General features: G+C 45.9%; 1 protein-coding gene across 1 annotated transcript in view; it reads right to left on the reverse strand.

Moving 5' to 3' along the window:
• Positions 1 to 25,000, reverse strand: part of gabbr1b (gamma-aminobutyric acid (GABA) B receptor, 1b) — a 261,260-nt gene that overhangs the window by 29,770 nt on the left and 206,490 nt on the right. Inside the window, exons 16-19 of the mRNA XM_041903830.2 lie at positions 8,487 to 8,637; positions 7,227 to 7,359; positions 6,641 to 6,757; positions 1,004 to 1,111 (exon numbers count right to left, since the gene is read on the reverse strand). Of these exons, the coding sequence (XP_041759764.1) occupies positions 1,004 to 1,111; positions 6,641 to 6,757; positions 7,227 to 7,359; positions 8,487 to 8,637 (509 nt within the window). The remainder of the gene's footprint in view (positions 1 to 1,003; positions 1,112 to 6,640; positions 6,758 to 7,226; positions 7,360 to 8,486; positions 8,638 to 25,000) is intronic.

Below are 25,000 nucleotides of genomic sequence, written 5' to 3' on the forward strand. Positions count from 1 at the left end.
CTCCACAGTGATGTGTAGACTAGAGCATCAACTATGTGACTCATACCTCCACAGTGATGTGTAGAGGATCAACTATGTGACTCATACCTCCACAGTGATGTGTAGAGGATCACCTATGTGACTCATACCTCCACAGTGATGTGTAGAGGATCACCTATGTGACTCATACCTCCACAGTGATGTGTAGAGGATCAACTATGTGACTCATACCTCCACAGTGATGTGTAGAGGATCAACTATGTGACTCATACCTCCACAGTGATGTGTAGAGGATCAACTATGTGACTCATACCTCCACAGTGATGTGTAGAGGATCAACTATGTGACTCATACCTCCACAGTGATGTGTAGAGGATCAACTATCTGACTCATACCTCCACAGTGATGTGTAGACTAGAGCATCAATTATCTGACTCATACCTCCACAGTGATGTATAGACTAGAGCATCAACTATCTGACCCATACCTCCACAGTGATGTGTAGAGCATCAACTATGTGACTCATACCTCCACAGTGATGTGTAGAGGATCACCTATGTGACTCATATATCCACAGTGATGTGCAGACTAGAGCATCAACTATCTGACTCATACCTCCACAGTGATGTGTAGAGGATCAACTATGTGAGTCATACCTCCATAGTGATGTGTAGAGGATCAACTGTGACTCATACCTCCACAGTGATGTGTAGAGGATCAACTTTCTGACTCATACCTCCACAGTGATGTGTAGAAGATCACCTATGTGACTCATACCTCCACGGTGATGTGTAGAGGATCAACTATCTGACTCATACCTCCAGTGATGTGTAGAGGATCAACTATCTGACTCATACCTCCAGTGATGTGTAGAGGATCAACTATCTGACTCATACCTCCACAGTGATGTGTAGAGGATCAACTATCTGACTCATACCTCCACAGTGATGTATAGACTAGAGCATCAACTATCTGACCCATACCTCCACAGTGATGTGTAGAGGATCATCTATCTGACTCATACCTCCACAGTGATGTGTAGAGGATCAACTATTTGCCAGATCATGAGTGACATCACGTCGATGACCAGCAGCACCCCCACGGTGGTGTAGAGTTTCCACGGCTCCAGGTGCTGCAAGGAATCATATAGGAGGACTGGTCAGTTAGGCCGTGTCTTGAATGGCACCCTATTCCATATATAGTTCACTCATTTGGCATCCTATTCCCTACAGTGCATTCGGAAAGTATTCAGACCCCTTGACCTTTCCACATTTTTTTTTTTACATTACAGCCTTTTTCTAAAATGGATTAAATAGTTTTTTTTCCCCTCATCAATCTACACACAATACCCCATAATGACGAAGCAAAAACAGGTTTTTAGGCATTTTTGTTAATTTATTAAAAATTAAAACCTGAAATATGACATTTACATACGTTTTCAGACCCTTTACGCAGTACTTTGTAGAAGCACCTTTGGCGGCGATTACAGCCGCGAGTCTTCTTGGGTATGACGCTACAAGCTTGACGCACCTGTATTTGGGGAGTTTCATAGACTTGTCCTGAAGCCACTCCTGCGTTGTCTTAGGGTCGCTGTCCTGTTGGAAGGTGAACCTTCTCCCCAGTCTGAGGTCCTGAGCGCTCTGGAGCAGGTTTTCATCAAGGATCTCTCTGTACTCTGTGCTCCGTTCATCTTTCCCTCGATCCTGACTAGTCTCCCAGTCCCTGCCACTGACAAACATCCCCACAGCATGATGCTGCCACCACCATGCTTCACCGTAGGGATGGTGCCAGGTTTCCTCAAGACGTGACGCTTGGCATTCAGGCTAAATAGTTCAATCTTGGTTTCATCAGACCAGAGAATCTTTTAGGTGCCTTTTGGCAAACTCCAAGCGGTCTGTCATGTGCCTTTTACTGAGGAGTGGTTCCGTCTGGCCAATCTAACATAAAGGCCTGATTGGTGGAGTGCTGCAGAAATGTTTGTCCTTCTGGAAGGTTCTCCGATCTCCACAGAGGAACTCTGGAGCTCTGTCAGAGTGACCATCGGGTTCTTGGTCACCTCTCTGACCAAGGCCCATCTCCCCCGATTGCTCAGTTTGGCCGGGCGGCCAGCTCTAGGAGTGTTGGTGGTTCCAGATTTCTTCCATTTAAGAATGATGGAGGCCACTGTGTTCTTGGGGACCTTCAATGCTGCAGAAATGTTTTGGTACCCTTCCCCAGATCTGTGCCTCGACACAATCCTTTCTCAGAGCTCTACGGACAATCCCTTGCTCTGACATGCACTGTCAACTGTGGGACCTTCTATAGACATTTGTGTGACTTTCCAAATCATGTCCAATCAATTGAATTTACCACAGGTGGACTCCAATTAAGTTGTAGAAACATCTCTACTTGGCAGTGAGTCAGAGTTGAACCCATGCACGGAGCAGCAGCTTAGAACGCTAGACCAGTGGTTCCCAAACAGAGGAGCGCGCTCCATAGTGGGGACGAGAGGGGTCGGCAACTTATTCTTGAAAGTTGTAATATTAGAATAAACAAGGTGCAATTTCTAAATTGGGTTGTGCATCATCAGTTTTCCTCTCGTCCTGTCAGTCATTGCAGACCTTAGAGACCTATTTATACCTTGTCAGAAATGTCCAGATCAACTAGCCCATGTAAGCAAAAACATTTTAGCTAGGTTTTTTAGCGCATAGATTTTGTTGTAATGTTTGAGTCACTCAAATATCAAATGAATACACATTAGACATGGCAAAATGTACAGCATTGCAAGAAAATGAGCTCTAATCCTCCAACATTTTCTCTGCCCCATGACAAAATGTGTAGAATTGCAGGAAATAAGCTTTAAACCTGCTAAATGCTCTCTCCACCAACAAGAGGGGTGTGAACAGTTTGTGTCATGAACAATGCTTGTGCCCATAGAAATAGACGCAAGTGTTCGGGAAATTGCCGTTTGCCCCAATGCTGGAAGGGGGGCCTGAGTGAAAACGTTTGGGAACCCCTGCACTAGACCACCCCTCTAGACCACCCCTCTACCCCTCTAGACCACCCCTCTAGACCACCCCTCTAGATCACCCCTCTAGACCACCACACTAGACCACCCCTCTACCCCTCTAGACCACCCCTCTAGACCACCCCTCTAGACCACCCCTCTAGACCACCCCTCTAGACCACCCCTCTACCCCTCTAGACCACCCCTCTACCCCTCTAGATCACCCCTCTAGACCACCACACTAGACCACCCCTCTACTCCTCTAGACCACCCCTCTACCCCTCTAGATCACCCCTCTAGATCACCCCTCTACCCCTCTAGATCACCCCTCTAGACCACCCCTCTACCCCTCTAGACCACCCTTCTAGACCACCCCTCTAGACCACCCCTCTAGATCACCCCTCTAGACCACCCCTCTAGATCACCCCTCTAGACCACCCCTCTAGACCACCACACTAGACCACCCCTCTACCCCTCTAGACCACCCCTCTACCCCTCTAGATCACCCCTCTAGATCACCCCTCTAGACCACCCCTCTAGATCACCCCTCTAGATCACCCCTCTAGACCACCCCTCTACCCCTCTAGATCACCCCTCTAGACCACCCCTCTACCCCTCTAGACCACCCTTCTAGACCACCCTTCTAGACCACCCTTCTAGACCACCCCTCTAGACCACCCCTCTAGATCACCCCTCTAGACCACCCATCTAGATCACCCCTCTAGACCACCCCTCTACCCCTCTAGACCACCCTTCTAGACCACCCTTCTAGACCACCCCTTTAGATCACCCCTCTAGACCACCCCTCTACCCCTCTAGATCACCCCTCTAGACCACCCCTCTAGACCACCCCTCTAGATCACTCCTCTAGACAACCCTTCTAGACCACCCCTCTAGACCACCCCTCTAGACCACCCCTCTAGACCACCCCTCTACCCCTCTAGACCACCCCTCTAGACCACCCCTCTAGACCACCACACTAGATCACCCCTCTAGACCACCCTTCTAGACCACCCCTCTACCCCTCTAGACAACTCCTCTAGACCACCCTTCTAGACCACCCCTCTACACCACCCCTCTAGACCACCCCTCTACCCCTCTAGACCACCCCTCTAGACCACCCTTCTAGATCACCCCTCTAGACCACCCTTCTAGATCACCCCTCTAGACCACCCTTCTAGACCACCCCTCTACCCCTCTAGACCACCCCTCTAGACCACCCTTCTAGACCACCCCTCTAGACCACCCTTCTAGATCACTCCTCTAGATCACCCCTCTAGACCACCCCTCTACCCCTCTAGACCACCCCTCTAGACCACCCTTTTGACCAGTGTTATAGTCAGTGTACTACTGTTGACCAGTGGTATAGTCAGTGTACTACTGTTGACCATTGGCACTATATAGGGAATAGGGCGCCATTTGGGATGCACTCTCGGGTGGATGCACACAGGGGATCATGGACCCAAGGCCCAGACCTGAATCCATTTGGTTTGACTGTGAGGGATTAACAATGCTATAAATAGACTGGAGCCTGAAGAGAAAACAATGATCCATCACCAAGAGGCCGGTTCAATCTGCCCCAAAGCGTCTGGTTGGGCCGTAACATTGAAACAGACAAAGAGGGTCCATATCGAATCAGAACCCGCGAGCAGCGCTCATTGATAGAGTTGATGGGTAAGAATACTCTTTTATGTAACTGTTTGAAAGGAAAACAAAGCCAGGAGAGAAAAAGGGCCAATACGGTAAATGTACTATTACTCATAGTAAGCAGAAAGATAAAGAACTGCAGCCCAAACGGAACCCTATTCCCTATGGGCCCTGGTCAAAAGTAGTGCACTATATAGGGAAAAGGGTGCCATTTTGGACACTCCCACTATAGCATTTTACATTTTACTCATTTTAGCAGACGCTCTTATCCAGAGCGACTTCCAGTTAGTGAGTGCATACATTTTTCATACTGGCTCCCCGTGGGAATCGAACCCACAACCTTGGCGTTGCAAGCGCCATGCTCTACCAACTGAGCTACAGGAGGCTACAGAAAGACAGCAGAAAGATAAACCACAGGAGGTGTATGAAGTCTACACTATCTTCTATCTAGTAGATGTATCAGTAATTCAGTTGAAAAACACTAAGGTAGAAGTCTATTTAAATCTGTAGCCCTTTCCTGCAGTCAGATGACCAAATCGCCCTCTCTAAAGGCCTCATGGGTGGAATGTTATTAATATTTTTCATCATTTCATCATTAATAAACATTATTTCTACAAAACCTGCAGAGAATCCGGTGTTTCTATGTCAAACAGTTTTGTTATATTTCAGTCTTCTGTGTTGAATATAAAGTGTAATATTGGGATGCAAACTCAAAATTACAATAACAGAGAGCATCAATCGGAGCGCCTCGCTCCAGCCTTCTGTCTGTGCCCCAAATGGCACCCTTTACACTACATAGAGCACTACAATTTTGATCAGAGCCCTCTGGGACACCCAATGGGCCCTGGTCAAAAGTAATGCACTATATAGGGAATAGGGTGCTATTTGGGACGTAGGCTCTGAGTAGGGGGCCTGGCTGGCTGAATGGCTGCTGGCTGAATGACTGCTGGCTGAATGGCTGGTTGGCTGGTTGCTGGCTGATCGGCTAAATGGCTGAATGGCTGGTTGGCTGGCTGGTTGTTGCCTGCTGCTGGCTGAATGGCTGTCTGGCTGAATGGCTGGTTGGCTGGCTGGTTGTTGGCTGGCTGCTGGCTGAATGGCTGCTGGCTGAATGGCTGGTTGGCTGGCTGGTTGTTGGCTGGCTGCTGGCTGAATGGCTGTCTGGCTGAATGGCTGGTTGGCTGGTTGCTGGCTGATCGGCTAAATGGCTGAATGGTTGGCTGGTTGTTGGCTGGCTGAATGGCTGAATGACTGGCTGGCTTGTTGCTGGCTGGCTGAATGGCTGAATGGCTGGCTGGCTGGTTGCTGGCTGGCTGGCTGAATGGCTGAATGGCTGAATGGCTGGCTGGCTGGCTGAATGGCTGGCTGAATGGCTGAATGGCTGAATGGCTGAATGACTGGCTGGCTTGTTGCTGGCTGGCTGAATGGCTGGCTGGCTGGTTGCTGGCTGGTTGCTGAATGGCTGAATGGCTGGTTGGTGGCTGGCTGAATGGCTGCTGGCTGGTTGAATGGCTGGCTGGTTGCTGGCTGGCTGGCTGAATGACTGGCTGGCTGGTTACTTGCTGGCTGAATGGCTGGCTGGTTACTGGCTGAATGGCTGAAAATGACTGGCTGGCTGGTTACTGGCTGAAAATGAATGAATGGCTGTTAAGTTAAGTGACAGATCGTCCACTAGTCTCCTCGTTTTATCTCTCTCTCTCTCTCTCTCTCTCTCTTTCTGCTCTCTCTCTCTCTCTCTCTCTCTCTCTCTCTCTCTGTCTCTCTCTCTCTTTCTGTCTCTCTCTCTCTCTGTCTCGCTCTCTCTCTCTCTGGAGATGGAGGGAAGGAGGGAGGGAGTGCACTACATAGGGAATAGGGTGCCATTTGGGACGCTACCCAGGAGTAGAGTTAATAGTAGTTCAGCGTTTGGAACGTATCCCACGCTCCACTGCCTCCCAGCCAGAAAACCAGGCAGGTACTCTCTTTTTCATTCACCTTCCTTCCTTCCTTCCCTTGTTTCTTTAGCCAGTCACTCTCCTTTGTATTTACCTTCCTCTTCTCTTTCTTGTCATCCTTCTTGGTGAAGACGGTGTGGACCCACCAGATCTTAGTGAACATAGAGCCGTAAGCCAGGCTGAAGCCCAGGCCAAGCAGCCACAGACGGAACTGGCCGGAAAGAACCGGGGAATAGAGGAAAGAAATATAAATAATGTATTGTATCTATGCATCTATTAAACAATAATAATTCATTTACATAACTGGTGGGGGATAAAAACAATTATTGTCAAAAGTATTAATGTGTTAAATATAATAGTTATTAAAAAATAATTCCTTTTCAAAGTCATGTTCTCATTTGGCAGTTATTCATATGACCTCAACTGCCTTCGTACAATAATTCTAACACACCCATAAAACTCAAACCCCCATAATGCCTCAGTGGTAGGATCCACTTCCCTTTAGCTGCAGATGTAGGGTGAAGATCTTGGGTCAGTTTATAATTATCCTTACTATTTGTTAAGGCTAGGATCTTTACCTAGGGGAACACGTCACCCCAGAGCATTCCTGTACCCATAAAACTCAATCCCCCACAATGCTTTAGTGTTATGGCTCCACTTCCTTTGTACTTCCTGTGTACCTGGCAGACAACGGGGAAATGCTTCCTGTGTATGTGGTGTCCGTCAAGGCCCAGAGGGAACACAGCAGCCAGAGACATCATACACCCCACCGCCGTCATGTTGTTCAGGTAGGGCTGGGAGTTCTGGATGTACCTGTCATAGTCATAGTCACACACACACACACACACACACACACACACACACACACACACACACACACACACACACACACACACACACACACACACACACACACACACACACACACACACACACACACACACACACACACAAACTGATATTTCTGTCCGTCAGGCTCTCCATCTAACTCTAAACACAGAATGCAGACACACACACACACACACACACACACACACGCTATCTCCCTCTACACAATGCCTCTGTCAGTCTGACTCCCTCTATCTGAGGCACCCAGAGAACCCAGAGAACCCAGACTGTCACACAGTATATTAATATAATATAATAATAATAATAATATCACAGTGTCACACAGTAGGAGAATATTAGCGGTCTGTCACCAAATGCAAACTAAGTTTGGGATATCCTTGTTAAGAGTCACGCTGAATGACTGACACACAGATATTTAACTGTCAAGCTCACAAACCCGAGATGTGAATATCCTTGTTAAGAGTCGCGCTGAATGACTGACACACAGATATTTAACCGTCAAGCTCACAAACCCGAGATGTGAATATCCTTGTTAAGAGTCGCGCTGAATGACTGACACACAGATATTTAACCGTCAAGCTCACAAACCCGAGATGTGAATATCCTTGTTAAGAGTCGCGCTGAATGACTGACACACAGATATTTAACTGTCAAGCTCACAAACCCGAGATGTGAATATCCTTGTTAAGAGTCGCGCTGAATGACTGACACACAGATATTTAACTGTCAAGCTCACAAACCCGAGATGTGAATATCCTTGTTAAGAGTCGCGCTGAATGACTGACACACATATATTTAACCGTCAAGCTCACAAACCCGAGATGTGAATATCCTTGTTAAGAGTCGCGCTGAATGACTGACACACAGATATTTAACTGTCAAGCTCACAAACCCGAGATGTGAATATCCTTGTTAAGAGTAACGTTGAATGACTGATATAAAAGATTTGTCAAGTAGTGGGAAAATTGGATAGATCCTGTTTGATGGATTTAGGATCTAAATAAATATTCTCTGAATCACTGTATTTCACACATTCAAACACGCTTAGAAATTGGGATAGAACAAATGCTGTATGCACACACACAGCTTACCTGACATTGCTGTTGTAGATGTTGAATGTGAGACACACTATCCCCAGTAGGATCCCCAGTCCAGCGAACACAGACACAGAGACAAAGAGCTTCTGAGAGAGGAACCTAAACTCCTCTATAACCACTGTCTGATCTGCTGGGGGGTCTGGACCTAACGGGGAGGGATGGAGAGAGAGAGAGAGAGAGAGAGAGAGAGAGAGAGAGTATGACATCCTGCCATTTAAAGAATAAAACATTTTCTGAATGTCACATACCATTAAGCGTTACATTTTCGCATAATGATTACTATTTAGAACGCAAGTACAGGTATTCCGACACGGCCTGCGTCTGTCTCTGTCTCTGTCTCTGTCTCTGTCTCTGTCTCTGTCTCTGTCTCTCTGTCTCTGTCTCTGTCTCTGTCTCTCTCTGTCTCTCTGTCTATGTCTCTGTCTCTTTCTCTGTCTCAATTTATGTCTGTCTCTGTCTCTCTCTCTGTCTCTCTCTCTGTCTGTCTGTGTCTCTGTCTCTGTCTCTCTCTGTCTCTGTCTCTGTCTCTGTCTCTGTCTCTCTCTGTCTCTGTCTGTCTCTGTCTGTCTCTCTCTGTCTGTCTCTGTCTCTGGCGGTCTCTGTCTCGCTCTCTCTCTCTCTCTCTGTCTCTCTCTCTTTTTGTCTGTCTCTGTCTCTCTCTCTGTCTCTCTCTCTGTGTCTCTGTCTCTGTCCCTGTCCCTGTCCCTGTCTCTCTCTCTCTCTCTCTCTCTCTCTCTCTCTCTCTCTCTCTCTCTCTCTCTCTCTCTCTGTCTCTGTCTCTGTCTCTGTCTCTGTCTCTGTCTCTCTCTGTCTCTGTCTCTGTCTCTGTCTCTGTCTCTGTCTCTCTCTGTCTCTGTCTCTGTCTGTGTCTCTGTCTCTGTCCCTGTCCCTGTCTCTCTCTCTGTCTCTGTCTCTGTCTCTGTCTCTCTCTGTCTGTCTCTGTCTGTCTCTGTCTGTCTCTGGCGGTCTCTGTCTCGCTCTCTCTCTCTCTGTCTCTCTTTATGTCTGTCTCTGTCTCTCTCTCTGTCTCTCTCTCTGTGTCTCTGTCTCTGTCTGTGTCTCTGTCCCTGTCTCTCTCTCTCGTCTCTCTCTCTCTCTCTCTCTCTCTCTCTCTCTCTCTCTCTCTCTCTCTCTCTCTCTCTCTGTCTCTCTCTGTCTGTCTGTGTCCCTGTCCCTGTCTCTCTCTCTCTCTCTGTCTCTGTCTCTGTATCTGTCTCTGTCTCTCTCTGTCTGTCACTGTCTCTCTCTCTGTGTCTCTGTCTCTGTCTCTGTCCCTGTCCCTGTGTCTCTCTCTCTCTCTCTCTCTCTCTCTCTCTCTCTCTCTCTCTCTCTCTCTCTCTCTCTCTCTCTCTCTCTCTCTCTCTCTCTCTCTCTCTCTCTCTCTCTCTCTCTCTCTCTCTCTCTCTCTCTCTCTCTCTCTGTCTCTGTCTCTGTCTCTGTCTCTGTCTCTCTCTGTCTCTATGTCTGTCTCTGTCTCTGTCCCTGTCCCTGTCTCTCTCTCTCTCTCTCTCTCTCTCTCTCTCTCTCTCTCTCTCTCTCTCTCTCTCTCTCTCTCTCTCTCTCTCTCTCTCTCTCTCTCTCTCTCTCTCTCTCTGTCTCTGTCTCTGTCTCTGTCTCTGTCTCTCTCTGTCTCTGTCTCTGTCTCTGTCTCTGTCTCTCTCTGTCTCTGTCTCTGTCTGTGTCTCTGTCTCTGTCTCTGTCCCTGTCCCTGTCTCTCTCTCTGTCTCTGTCTCTGTCTCTCTCTGTCTGTCTCTGTCTGTCTCTGTCTGTCTCTGGCGGTCTCTGTCTCGCTCTCTCTCTCTCTGTCTCTCTTTATGTCTGTCTCTGTCTCTCTCTCTGTCTCTCTCTCTCTCTCTGTCTCTGTCTCTGTATCTGTCTCTGTCTCTCTCTGTCTGTCACTGTCTCTCTCTCTGTGTCTCTGTCTCTGTCTCTGTCCCTGTCCCTGTGTCTCTCTCTCTCTCTCTCTCTCTCTCTCTCTCTCTCTCTCACTCTCTCTCTCTCTCTCTCTCTCTCTCTGTCTCTGTCTCTGTCTCTGTCTCTGTCTCTCTCTGTCTCTATGTCTGTCTCTGTCTCTCTCTGTCTGTCTCTGTCTCTGTCCCTGTCCCTGTCTCTCTCTCTCTCTCTCTCTCTCTCTCTCTCTCTCTCTCTCAATTCAATTTCAATTCAATTTAAGGGCTTTATTGGCATGGGAAACGTGTGTTAACATTGCCAAAGCAAGTGAAGTAGATAGTAAACAAAAGTGAAATAAACAATAAATATTAACAGTAAACATTACACTCAGAAGTTTCAAAAGAATAAAGACATTTCAAATGTCATATTATGTATATATACAGTGTTGTAACAATGTGCAAATAGTTATAGTACAAATGGGAAAATAAATAAACATAAATATGGGTTGTATTTACAATGGTGTTTGTTCTTCACTGGTTGCCCTTTTCTTGTGGCAACAGGTCACAAATATTGCAGCTGTGATGGCACACTGTGGTTTTTCACCCAGTAGATAAGGGAGTTTATCAAAATTGGGTTTGTTTTCGAATTCTTTGTGGATCGCTGTAATCTGAGGGAAATATGTGTCTCTAATATGGTCATACATTTGGCAGGAGGTTAGGAAGTGCAGCTCAGTTTCCACCTCATTTTGTGGGCAGTGTGCACATAGCCTGTCTTCTCTTGAGAGCCAGGTCTGCCTACGGCGGCCTTTCTCAATAGCAAGGCTATGCTCACTGAGTCTGTACATAGTCAAAGCTTTCCTTAAGTTTGGGTCAGTCACAGTGGTCAAGTATTCTGCCACTGTGTACTCTCTGTTTAGGGCCAAATAGCATTCTAGTTTGCTCTGTTTTTTTGTTTGTTCTTTCCAATGTGTCAAGTAATTCTCTTTTTGTTTTCTCATGATTTGGTTGGGTCTAGTTGTGTTGTTGTTGTTGTTGTCCTGGGGCTGTGTGGGGTCTGTTTGTGTTTGTGAACAGAGCCCCAGGACAAGCTTACTTAGGGGACTCTTCTCCAAGTTCATCTCTCTGTAGGTGATGGCTTTGTTATGGAAGGTTTGGGAATCGCTTCCTTTTAAGTGGTTATAGAATTTAACAGCTCTTTTCTGGATTTTGATAATTAGCGGGTATTGGCCTAATTCTGCTCTGCATGCATTATTAGGTGTTTTACGTTGTACACAGAGGATGTTTTTGCAGAATTCTGCATGCAGAGTCTCAATTTGGTGTTTGTCCCATTTTGTGAATTCTTGGTTGGTGAGCGGACCCCAGACCTCAGAACCATAAAGGGCAATGGGTTCTATAACTGATTCAAGTATTTTTAGCCAGATCCTAATTGGTATGTCAAATTTTATGTTCCTTTTGATGGCATAGAAGGCCCTTCTTGCCTTGTCTCTCAGATCGTTCACAGCTTTGTGGAAGTTACCTGTGGCGCTGATGTTTAGGCCGAGGTATGTATAGTTTTTTGTGTGCTCTAGGGCAACGGTGTCTAGATGGAATTTGTATTTGTGGTCCTGGCAACTGGACCTTTTTTGGAACACCATTATTTTTGTCTTACTGAGGTTTACTGTCAGGGCCCAGGTCTGACAGAATCTGTGCAGAAGATCTAGGTGCTGCTGTAGGCCCTCCTTGGTTGGTGACAGAAGCACCAGATCGTCAGCAAACAGAAGACATTTGACTTCAGATTCTAGTAGGGTGAGGCCGGGTGCTGCAGACTGTTCTAGTGCCCTCGCCAATTCGTTGATATATATGTTGAAGAGGGTGGGGCTTAAACTGCATCCCTGTCTCACCCCACGGCCCTGTGGAAAGAAATGTGTGTGTTTTTTGCCAATTTTAACCGCACACTTGTTGTTTGTGTACATGGATTTTATAATGTCGTATGTTTTTCCCCCAACCCCACTTTCCATCAATTTGTATAGCAGACCCTCATGCCAAATTGAGTCAAAAGCTTTTTTGAAATCAACAAAGCATGAGAAGACTTTGCCTTTGTTTTGGTTTGTTTGTTTGTCAATTAGGGTGTGCAGGGTGAATACGTGGTCTGTCGTACGGTAATTTGGTAAAAAGCCAATTTGACATTTGCTCAGTACATTGTTTTCACTGAGGAAATGAACTAGTCTGCTGTTAATGATAATGCAGAGGATTTTCCCAAGGTTGCTGTTGACGCATATCCCACGGTAGTTATTGGGGTCAAATTTGTCTCCACTTTTGTGGATTGGGGTGATCAGTCCTTGGTTCCAGATGTTGGGGAAGATGCCAGAGCTGATTTTAATGGTAGGTTTATTTGAACAGTGAGAGACAGAATAACAACAAAAATCCAGAAAAACGCATGTCAAAAATGCCAAGATGGCGAAGTAGTGCAGTTCTGTTTTTGTCGTGTGTCTGTAAATAGCCTGTAAATACCCTGTTTTTTTGTGTTTTTCTTACATATTTCCCTATCAGACTTTTCATCCTTCTACAAAATATACTTTCCTGCAACCCGCCTCACTCAATGTGGAACGGATTCTATTATTGACTTACCTTTTATCTAGAATCTCCAGTTGAAACTAGCTAGCCAGCTAACTAGCTACTTGCTATTAGCCACAGTTAGCGGTATTTCACCCAGAACATTGGATTTTTTTCCTGCGGGATTAATTTAATCACTGGATATTAATCACCGGATATTCGGCCAGTCTGCACAGCGCGTTATCGACCCAGAACATATCAGTTTTTCTGCCGGAATCACTGAATCACTGGACCTTTAACTCCGGATTCATCGCTACCAGCTAGCTTCAACTAAATGGACGCTGTGGTCTGGCGAATGGATGTTGTTGTTGGCTAATCACCACTAATCACCACTTGTCCCAAAGCTAGCACCAGTTAGCCCTGAGCTAGCCTCGAGCTAGGCCCATCTCCCGGCTATCTACCTCTCTGTCAACCGGACGGGACCACCTAGTGTTGACACGGAGCCCCGCCGATCCTACACGACTGGTCTGCCGACGAAATCGTCTGATGTGGTTACGACGACGTCGACCACGAAGATTCCATCTGCTAGCCCCGGCCCGCTAGCACACGCTAGCCGTGGCCTCTTACCTGCTAGTGCTTTAGCAGCCTCCGAACTATCCTATTGCTGTTCACCGGACCTTATGATAACTCAGCTATACAGCTGATGTCTGCTGGACTGTTCCTTTTTACGGTACTACATCCTGTTTATGTTTAGCCTCAGCCCAAACATGGTTAGCTTATTGTTGTTTCGGTTATTTCTAATTGTACTATTTCACTGTAGATCCCCCAGCCCAGCTAAACCTGCCTTAGATAGCTCCTTTGTCCCACCCCCATACACGCAGAGACCGACTCAATTGGTGCCTCTAGTGATACTATCTCTTTCATTGTTACCCAACGCTTAGGTTTACCCCCACATTACTCATATCCTTCCATATCCTTGTCTGTACATAATGCCCTGAATCTTTTCTACAACACCCGAAATCTGCCCCCTTTATTCTATGTACCCAACGCACTAGAAGACCAGTTCTTAAAGCCTTTAGCCGTATCCTTATTCTAGTCCTCCTCTGTTCCTCTGGTGATGTAGAGGCTAACCCAGGCCCTGCAGCCCTCAGTATCACTCCTACTCCCCAGGCGCTATCATTTGCTGACTTCTGTAATCGCAAAAGTCTTGGTTTCTTGCACGTAAACATCAGAAGTCTACTTCCTAAGTTTGCGTTATTCACTGCGTTAGCACACTCCGCCAACCCTGATGTTCTAGCAGTGTCTGAATCCTGGCTCAGGAAGGCCACCAAAAATTCTGAAATGTCCATCCCCAACTATAACATTTTCCATCTAGATAGAACTGCCAAAGGGGGTGGAGTTGCAATCTACTGTAGAGATAGCCTGCAGAGCTCTATCATACTATCCAGGTCTGTGCCCAAACAGTTTGAGCTTCTACTTCTAAAAATCCACCTTTCCAGAAATAAGTATCTCACTGTTGCCGCTTGCTACAGACCCCCTCAGCCCCCCAGATGTGCCCTGGACACCATATGTGAATTGATTGCCCCCCATTTATCCTCAGAGTTCGTACTGCTTGGTGACCTAAATTGGGATATGCTTAATACCCCGGCCATCCTACAATCCAAACTAGATGCCCTCAACCTCACGCAAATTATCAACGAACCTACCAGGTACAACCCTAAATCCGTAAACATGGGTACCCTCATAGATATCATCCTGACTAACATACCCTCTAAATACACCTCAGCTGTCTTCAACCAGGATCTCAGCGATCACTGCCTTATTGCCTGCGTCCGTAGCAGGTCCGCGGTCAAACGACCACCCCTCATCACTGTCAAACGCTCCCTAAAACACTTTAGCGAGCAGGCCTTCCTAATTGACCTGGCCCAGGTATCCTGGATGGATATAGATCTCATTCCGTCAGTAGAGGATGCCTGGTTGTTCCTTAAAAGTAATTTCCTCTCAATCTTAAATAAACATGCCCCATTCAAAAATACAGAACTAAGAACCGATATAGCCCCTGGTTCTCCTCAGACTTGACTGCCCTTGACCAGCACAAAAACATCCTGTGGCGTACTGCATTAGCATCAAATAGCCCCCGCGATATGCAACTTTTCAGGGAAGTTAGGAACCAATATACACAAGCAGTCAGGGAAAGCAAAGGCAAACTTTTTCAAACAGAAATTTGCATCCTGTAGCACTAACTCCAAAAGTTTTGGGACACTGTAAAGTCCATGGAGAATAAGAGCACTTCCTCCCAGTTGCCCACTGCACTGAGGCTAGGAAACACTATCACCACCGATAAATCTACAATAATCGAGAATTTCAACAAGCATTTTGCTACAGCTGGCCATGCTTTCCATCTGGCTACCACTACCCCGGCCACCAACTCTGCACCCTCCGCTGAAACTTGCCCATGCCCCCCCCGCTTCTCCTTCACACAAATTCAGACAGCTGACGTTTTGAAAGAGCTGCAAAATCCGGACCCCTACAAATCAGCTGGGCTAGACATTCTGGACCCTTTCTTTCTAAAACTAGCCGCCGAAATTGTCGCAACCCCTATTACTAGTCTGTTCAACCTCTCTTTCATAACGTCTGAGATCCCCAGAGATTGGAAAGCTGCCGCGGTCATCCCCCTCTTCAAAGGGGGTGACACTCTAGATCCAAACTGCTATGGACCTATATCCATCCTGCCCTGCCTTTCGAAAGTATTTGAAAGCCAAGTTAACAAACAGATCACCGACCATTTCGAATACTACCGTACCTTCTCCGCTATGCAATCCGGTTTCCGAGCTGGTCATGGGTGCACTTCAGCCACGCTCAAGGTCCTAAACGATATTATAACCGCGATTGATAATAGACAGTACTGTGCAGCCGTCTTCATCGACCTGACCAAGGCTTTCGACTCTGTCAACCACCGCATTCTTATTGGCAGACTAAATAGCCTTGGTTTCTCAAATGACTGCCTCGCCTGGTTCACCAACTACTTCTCAGATAGAGTTCAGTGTGTCAAATCGGAGGGCCTGTTGTCTGGACCTATGGCAGTCTCAATTCTTGGGCCGACACTTTTCTCCGTGTATATCAATGATGTCGCTCTTGCTGCTGGTGACTCTCAGATCCACCTCTACGCAGACGACACCATTTTGTATACATCTGGCCCTTCATTGGACACTGTGTTAACAAACCACCAAACGAGCTTCAATGCCATACAACACTCCTTCAGTAGCCTCCAACTGCTCTTAAACACTAGTAAAACTAAATGCATGCTTTTCAATCGAACGCTGCTGGCACCCGCCCACCCGACTAGAATCACCACTCTTGACGGGTCTGACCTAGAGTATGTGGACAACTACAAATACCTAGGTGTCTGGTTAGACTGTAAACTCTCCTTCCAGACTCACATAAAGAATCTCCAATCCAAAGTTAAATCTAGAATCGGCTTCCTATTTCACAACAAAGCCTCCTTCACTCATGCTGCCAAACATGCCCTCGTAAAACTGACTATCCTACCGATCCTTGACTTCGGCGATGTCATTTACAAAATAGCCTCCAACACTCAACTCAGCAAATTGGATGTAGTCTATCACAGTGCTATCCGTTTTGTCTCCAAAGCCCCATACGCTACCCACCACTGTGACCTGTACGCTCTTGTTGGCTGGTCCTCACTACATGTTCGTCGTCAAACCCACTGGCTCCAGGCCATCTATAAATCACTGCTAGGCAAATCCCCGCCTTATCTTAGCTCATTGGTCACCATAGCAGCACCCACCCGTAGTCTGCGCTCCAGCAGGTATATCTCACTGGTCATTCCCAAAGCCAACACCTCCTTTGGCCGCCATTCCTTCCAGTTCTCTGCTGCCAATGACTGGAACGAATTGCAAAAATCTCTGAAGCTGGAGACTCTTATCTCCCTCACTAACTTTAAGCATCAGTTGTCAGAGCACCTTACCGATCACTGCACCTGTACACAGCCCATCTGAAATTAGCCCACCCAACTACCTCATCCCTATATTGTTATTTATTTTGCTCTTTTGCACCCCAGTATCTCTATTTGCACATAATCTCTTGCACTTCTATCATTCCAGTGTTAATACTATTGTAATTATTTTGCACTATAGCCTATTTATTGCCTTACCTCCATAACTTGCTACATTTGCACACACTGTATATATATTTTCTGTTGTATTTTTGACTTTATGTTTTTTACCCCATATGTAACTCTGTGTTGTTTTTATCGCACTGCTTTGCTTTATCTTGGCCAGGTCGCAGTTGTAAATGAGAACTTGTTCTCAACTGGATTACCTGGTTAAATAAAGGTGAAATAAAAATTAAAAATTAAAAAATGAGGGAAATAAGTATTTGACCCCCACTCAATCAGAAAGATTTCTGGCTCCCAGGTGTCTTTTATACAGGTAACGAGCTGAGATTAGGAGCACACTCTTAAAGGGAGTGCTCCTAATCTCAGCTTGTTACCTGTATAAAAGACACCTGTCCACAGAAGCAATCAATCAATCAGATTCCAAACTCTCCACCATGGCCAAGACCAAAGAGCTCTCCAAGGATCTCAGGGACAAGATTGTAGACCTACACAAGGCTGGAATGAGCTACAAGACCATCACCAAGCAGCTTGGTGAGAAGGTGACAACAGTTGGTGCGATTATTCGCAAATGGAAGAAACACAAAAAACCTGTCAATCTCCCTCGGCCTGGGGCTCCATGCAAGATCTCACCTCGTGGAGTTGCAATGATCATGAGAACAGTGAGGAATCAGCCCAGAACTACACCGGAGGATCTTGTCAATGATCTCAAGGCAGCTGGGACCATAGTCACCAAGAAAACAATTGGTAACATACTATGCCGTGAAGGACTGAAATCCTGCAGCGCCCGCAAGGTCCCCCTGCTCAAGAAAGCACATATACAGGGCCGTCTGAAGTTTGCCAATGAACATCTGAATGATTTAGAGGAGAACTGGGTGAAAGTGTTGTGGTGAGATGACACCAAAATCGAGCTCTTTGGCATCAACTCAACTCGCCTGTTTGGAGGAGGAGGAATGCTGCCTATGACCCCAAGAACACCATCCCCACCGTCAAACATGGAGGTGGAAACATTATGCTTTGGGGGTGTTTTTCTGCTAAGGGGACAGGACAACTTCACCACATCAAAGGGACGATGGACGGGGCCATGTACCGTCAAATCTTGGGTGAGAACCTCCTTCCCTCAGCCAGGGCATTGAAAATGGGTTGTGGATGTGTATTCCAGCATGACAATGACCCAAAACACACGGCCAAGGCAACAAAGGAGTGGCTCAAGAGGAAGCACATTAAGGTCCTGGAGTGGCCTAGCCAGTCTCCAGACCTTAATGCCATAGAAAATCTGTGGAGGGAGCTGAGATTTCGAGTTGCCAAACGTCAGCCTCGAAACCTTAATGACTTGGAGAAGAGTGGGACAAAATCCCTCCTGAGATGTGTGCAAATCTGGTGGCCAACTACAAGAAACGTCTGACCTCTGTGATTGCCAACAAGGGTTTTGCCACCAAGTACTAAGTCATGTTTTGCAGAGGGGTCAAATACTTATTTCCCTCATTAAAATGCAAATCAATTTATAACATTTTTGACATGCATTTTTCTGGATTTTATTGTTGTTATTCTGTCTCTCACTGTTCAAATAAACCTACCATTAAAATTATAGACTGATCATGTCTTTGTCAGTGGGCAAACGTATAAAATCAGCAGGGGATCAAATACTTTTTTCCCTCACTGTATATATACAGTGTTGTAACAATGTGCAAAAAGTTAAAGTACAAATGGGAAAATAAATAAACATAAATATGGGTTGTATTTACAATGGTGTTTGTTCTTCACTGGATGCTCTTTTCTTGTGGCAACAGGTCACAAATATTGCAGCTGTGATGGCACACTGTGGTTTTTCAGCCAGTAGATAAGGGAGTTTATAAAAATTGGGTTTGTTTTTTCGAATTCTTTGTGGATCTATGTAATCTGAGGGAAATATGTGTCTCTAATATTGTCATACATTTGGCAGGAGGTTAGGAAGTGCAGCTCAGTTTCCATCTCATTTTGTGGGCAGTGTGCACATAGCCTGTCTTCTCTTGAGAACCAGGTCTGCCTACGTGGCCTTTCTCAATAGCAAGGCTATGCTCACTGAGTCTGTACATAGTCAAAGCTTTCCTTAAGTTTGGGTCAGTCACAGTGGTCAGGTATTCTGCCACTGTGTACTCACTGTTTCCAATGTGTCAAGTAATTCTCTTTTTGTTTTCATATGATTTGGTTGGGTCTAATTGTTTGTGTTTGTGAACAGAGCCCCAAGACCAGCTTACTTAGGGGACTCTTCTCCAAGTTCATCTCTCTGAAGGTGATGACTTTGTTATGGAAGGTTTGGGAATCGCTTCCTTTTAAGTGGTTATAGAATTTAACGCCTCTTTTCTGGATTTTGATAATTAGCGGGTATCGGCCTAATTCTGCTCTGCATGCATTATTTGGGGTTTTTCGTTGTACACAAAGGATATTTTTGCAGAATTCTGCATGCAGAGTCTCAATTTGGTGTTTGTCCCATTTTGTGAATTATTGGTTGGTGAGCGGACCCCAGACCTCACAACCATAAAGGGCAATGGATTCTATAACTGATTCAAGTATTTTTAGCCAGATCCTAATTGGTATGTGAAATTTTATGTTCCTTTTGATGGCATAGAAGGCCCTTCTTGCCTTGTCTCTCAGATCATTCACAGCTTTGTGGAAGTTACCTGTGGCGCTGATGTTTAGGCCAAGGTATGTATAGATTTTTGTGTGATCTAGGGCAACAGTGTCTAGATGGAATTTGTATTTGTGGTCCTGGTAACTGGACCTTTTTTGGAACACCATTGTTTTTGTCTAACTTTGATTTACTGTCAGCGCCCAGGTCTGACAGAATATGTGCAGAAGATCTAGGTGCTGCTGTAGGCCCTCCTTGGTTGGTGACAGAAGCACCAGATCATCAGCAAACAGTAGACATTTGACTTCAGATTCTAGTAGGGTGAGGCCGGGTACTGCAGACTGTTCTAATGCCCTCGCCAATTCGTTGATATATATGTTGAAGAGGGTGGGGCTTAAACTGCATCCCTGTTTCACCCTACGGCCCTGTGGAAAGAAATGTGTGTGTTTTTTGCCAATTTCAACCACACACTTGTTGTTTGTGTACATGGATTTTATAATGTCCTATGTTTTTCCCCCAACACCACTTTCCATCAATTTGTATAGCAGACCCTCATGCCAAATTTAGTCAAACGTTTTTTTGAAATCATTAAAGCATGAGAAGACTTTGCCTTTGTTTTGTTTAGTTTTTTGTCAATTAGGGTATGCAAGGTGAATACGTGGTCTGTCGTACACTAATTTGGTAAAAAGCCAATTTGACATTTGCCAGTACATCGTTTTCACTGAGGAAATGAACTAGTCTGCTGTTAATGATAATGCAGAGGATTTTCCCAAGGTTGCTGTTGACGCATATCCCACGGTAGTTATTGGGGTCAAATTTGTCTCCACTTTTGTGGATTGGGGTGATCAGTCCTTGGTTCCAAATATTGGTGGAAGATGCCAGAGCTAAGGATGATGTTAAAGAGTTTAAGTATAGCTAATTGGAATTTGTGGTCTGTATATTTTATCATTTCATTGAGGATACCATCAACACCACTTGCCTTTTTGGGTTGGAGGGTTTGTATTTTGTCCTATAGTTCATTCAATGTAATTGGAGAATCCAGTGGGTTCTGGTAGTCTTTAATAGTTGATTCTAAGATTTGCATTTGATCATTTATATTTTTTTGCTGTTTGTTCTTTGTTATAGGGCCAAAAAGATTGGAGAAGTGGTTTACCCATACATCTCAGTTTTGGATAGATAGCTCTTCGTGTTGTTGTTTGTTTAGTGTTTTCCAATTTTCCCAGAAGTGGTTAGAGTCTATGGATTCTTCAATTACATTGAGCTGATTTCTGACATCCTTTCCTTCTTTTTCCGTAGTGTATTTCTGTATTGTTTTAGTGATTCATCATAGTGAAGGCGTAGGCTCAGATTTTCTGGGTCTCTATGTTTTTGGTTGGATAGGTTTCTCAATTTCTTTCTTAGGTTTTTGCCTTCTTCATCAAACCATTTGTCACTGTTGTTACTTTTCTTCGGTTTTCTGTTAGAGATTTTTAGATTTGATAGGGAAGCTGAGAGGTAAAATGTATAGTTTAGGTTTTCTACTGCCAAGTTTACACCTTCACTATTACAGTGGAATGTTTTGTCCAGGAAGTTGTCTAAAAGGGATTGAATTTGTTGTTGCCTAATTCTTTTTTTGTAGGTTTCAACACTACTTTCCTTCCATCTATAGCATTTCTTAATATTATTTAGTTCCTTTGGCTTTGATACCTCATGATTGAGTATTGCTCTGTTCAAGTAGACTGTGATTTTGCTTTGGTCTGATAGGGGTGTCAGTGGGCTGACTGTGAACGCTCTGAGAGACTCTGGGTTGAGGTCAGTGATAAAGTAGTCTACAGTACTACTGCCAAGAGATGAGCTATAGGTGTACCTACCATAGGAGTCCCCTCGAAGCCTACCATTGACTATGTACATACCCGGTGTGCGACAGAGCTGCAGGAGTTGTGACCCGTTTTTGTTGGTTATGTTGTCGTAGTTGTGCGTAGGGGGGCATATGGGGGAGGGAATGCTGTCACCTCCAGGTAGGTGTTTGTCCCCCTGTGTGCTGAGGGTGTCAGGTTCTTGTCCAGTTTTGGCATTTAGGTCGCCACAGACTAGTACATGTCCCTGGGTCTGGAAATGATTGATTTACCCCTTCAGGATGGAGAAGCTGTCTTCATTAAAGTATGGGGATTCTAGTAGGGGGATATAGGTACCACATTTTTCTCTGTTGAGATCATTTCCTTTTGAATTTCGAGCCAAATGTAAAATGTTCCTGTTTTGATTAATTTAATAGAGTGAGTTAGGTCTGCTCTATACCAAATTAGCATACCCCCTGAGTCCCTTCCCTGTTTCACACCTGGTAGTTTGGTGGATGGGACTACCAGCTCTCTGTAACCTAGAGGGCAACCAGTGGGTCCGTCTCCTCTATATCATGTTTCTTGTAGGATGACAATGTCTGTATTTCTGATTTCTTTGGTGAAGTCCAGGTTCCTGCTCTTTAGGCCAAAGGCAGATGACCTCAGGCCTTGGATATTCCAGGATGAGATAGTGAAGGCTTTGTGTTCCATAAAGTGTCTAATGTTGTTGGTCGTGTGGTTTGGCCTCAGGCCAGTAATTGTGAGCAGAGCCTGCTGAGCATCTGGTACATGCCATTGGCTTGGACCTAGTGTAAGAGTGGGGGTTGGGCCTGTTTGCCAGCTCACGGCCTGGGCGTATGTGTGACTTTCATGTTGAGGCCCTCTTTGCGGGAGTGGGGGGCATGGGGTGGGTAGGAAGGGCACAGGTCTGATCTGAGGGGGCCTGCATGGGGTGTGGGCATGGTTGACTTGGGGGGGGGTGTTAATTGGTGGGGGTGCGGGTAGGGGGGTGGATGTGGCTGATGGTGCTGTGGTCTGGATGTAGGTCCTCTCAGCGGGGGTCCTCTATGTGTAGGTCCGGGGTGGGGGGTCCCGCAGGTCTGGGAGAGTGTCTCGCTGGTCTGGGCGGGGTGTCTGTTGATCTGTTGCTCCTGTGTGAGGTGTTGGGTCTGCGGTTGAGGGCGATATCCTTTAGGGTCCGGGCGAAGGTGGGCACTGCTGCCTTGTATAGGTGGACCTGGTCGTAAAGGCTGTTCAAGTCCAGGGTGGAGTGGTGGGCCAGGTAGACATTTAGTTTTGATGCACAGTCACGGGTAATACTTGCGTGTACCTGCTGTATTGTAGCAGGGTGGAAGTATTTTCGTGGTAGCAAGGTTGAGATAACCACTTGTGCGTTGGGGAAAGTAGAATAAGCTTTTTCTATCACGCCCTTGAGTGATGTGGCCACCCTTTCCTGCTGTGTTCTCAGGTCGTTTGTGCCTGTGTGTATTATTATGTGGCTGGGTGATCCTAGTTGGTCCTCAGACAGAAGGTCTAGGGCGCGCTGGGTGTTTGGACACCAGAGTTTAGACACTGTGTGTTTGGGAAAAAGTTTATTTTCTTGTATGTATTTCCCATTTGAGTCCATAAGGAGTACAATCTGTGGCTTGTGTATGTCCTCAGTGGGTGAGGGGGTCGTCATGAGGGCTATCAGGGTGGCTGACGGGGGGGGGGGTTGCTCAGAGGGGTTGGGATCCCCAGGGGTTCTTAATTTGTTTGTCTGGCTGTGATGTCAAGGCTATGGTCCGAGTTTAGTGTGTACTGTTCTGCTGCGGTGTCGAGACTTTGGCCAGGGTCTGAGGTGGGCTGTTCTGCTGGCTTCTCTGCGGGGGTGGCCAGCTCTCTAATGGGTTGTTCTATGTCACCCGTCATCATTTTCACCTTCTCCTCCAGCACTCTGATCCTCTCCTCTAGTGCTCTGTTCTTCTCCTGCTCCTGCTCTTTCTCCTGTTGATGTTGTCTCACCACAGTCCAGACAAAATTTATTTTATTTTTTTGTTTTTTTTCCCACCTTTATTTAACCAGGTAAACCAGTTGAGAACAAGTTCTCATTTACAACTGCGACCTGGCCAAGATAAAGCAAAGCAGTGCGATAAAAACAACAACACAGAGTTACATATGGGGTAAAACAAAACAAAGTCAAAAATACAACAGAAATACATATATATACAGTGTGTGCAAATGTAGCAAGTTATGGAGGTAAGGCAATAAATAGGCTATAGTGCAAAATAATTACAATTAGTATTAACACTGGAATGATAGATGTGCAAGAGATGATGTGCAAATAGAGATACTGGGGGTACAAATGAGCAAAATAAATAACAATATAGGGATGAGGTAGTTGGGTGGGCTAATTTCAGATGGGCTGTGTACAGGTGCAGTGATCGGTAAGGTGCTCTGACAACTGATGCTTAAAGTTAGTGAGGGAGATAAGTGTCTCCAGCTTCAGAGATTTTTGCAATTTGTTCCAGTCATTGGCAGCAGAGAACTGGAAGGAATTGCGGCCAAAGGAGGTGTTGGCTTTGGGGATGACCAGTGAGATATACCTGCTGGAGCGCAGACTACGGGTGGGTGTTGCTATGGTGACCAATGAGCTAAGATAAGGCGGGGATTTGCCTAGCAGTGATTTATAGATGGCCTGGAGCCAGTGGGTTTGGCGACGAATATGTAGTGAGGACCAGCCAACAAGAGCGTACAGGTCACAGTGGTGGGTATTATATGGGGCTTTGGAGACAAAACGGATGGCACTGTGATAGACTAATTTGCTGAGTAGAGTGTTGGAGGCTATTTTGTAAATGACATCGCCGAAGTCAAGGATCGGTAGGATAGTCAGTTTTACGAGGGCATGTTTGGCAGCATGAGTGAAGGAGGCTTTGTTGCGAAATAGGAAACCGATTCTAGATTTAACTTTGGATTGGAGATTCTTAATGTGAGTCTGGAAGGAGAGTTTACAGTCTAACCAGACACCTAGATATTTGTAGTTGTCCACATACTCTAGGTCAGACCCGTCGAGAGTAGTGATTCTAGTCGGGTGGGCGGGTGCAAGCAGCGTTCGGTTGAAGAGCATGCATTTAGTTTTACTAGTGTTTAAGAGCAGTTGGAGGCTACTGAAGGAGTGTTGTATGGCATTGAAGCTCGTTTGGAGGTTTGTTAACACAGTGTCCAATGAAGGGCCAGATGTATAGAAAATGGTGTCGTCTGCGTAGAGGTGGATCTGAGAGTCACCAGCAGCAAGAGCGACGTCATTGATATACACAGAGAAAAGAGTCGGCCCAAGAATTGAACCCTGTGGCACCCCCATAGAGACTGCCATAGGTCCAGACAACAGGCCCTCCGATTTGACACATTGAACTCTATCTGAGAAGTAGTTGGTGAACCAGGCGAGGCAGTCATTTGAGAAACCAAGGCTATTTAGTCTGCCAATAAGACATGTCTCTCTCTACCTGAAGCTCTCCAGGTCTAGTTAAGGGGGTGTTGTTGTGCTGGACTGT

This window comes from Coregonus clupeaformis, chromosome 17 (genome assembly GCF_020615455.1).
Source record: "Coregonus clupeaformis isolate EN_2021a chromosome 17, ASM2061545v1, whole genome shotgun sequence".
Taxonomy (NCBI): Eukaryota; Metazoa; Chordata; class Actinopteri; order Salmoniformes; family Salmonidae; genus Coregonus; species Coregonus clupeaformis.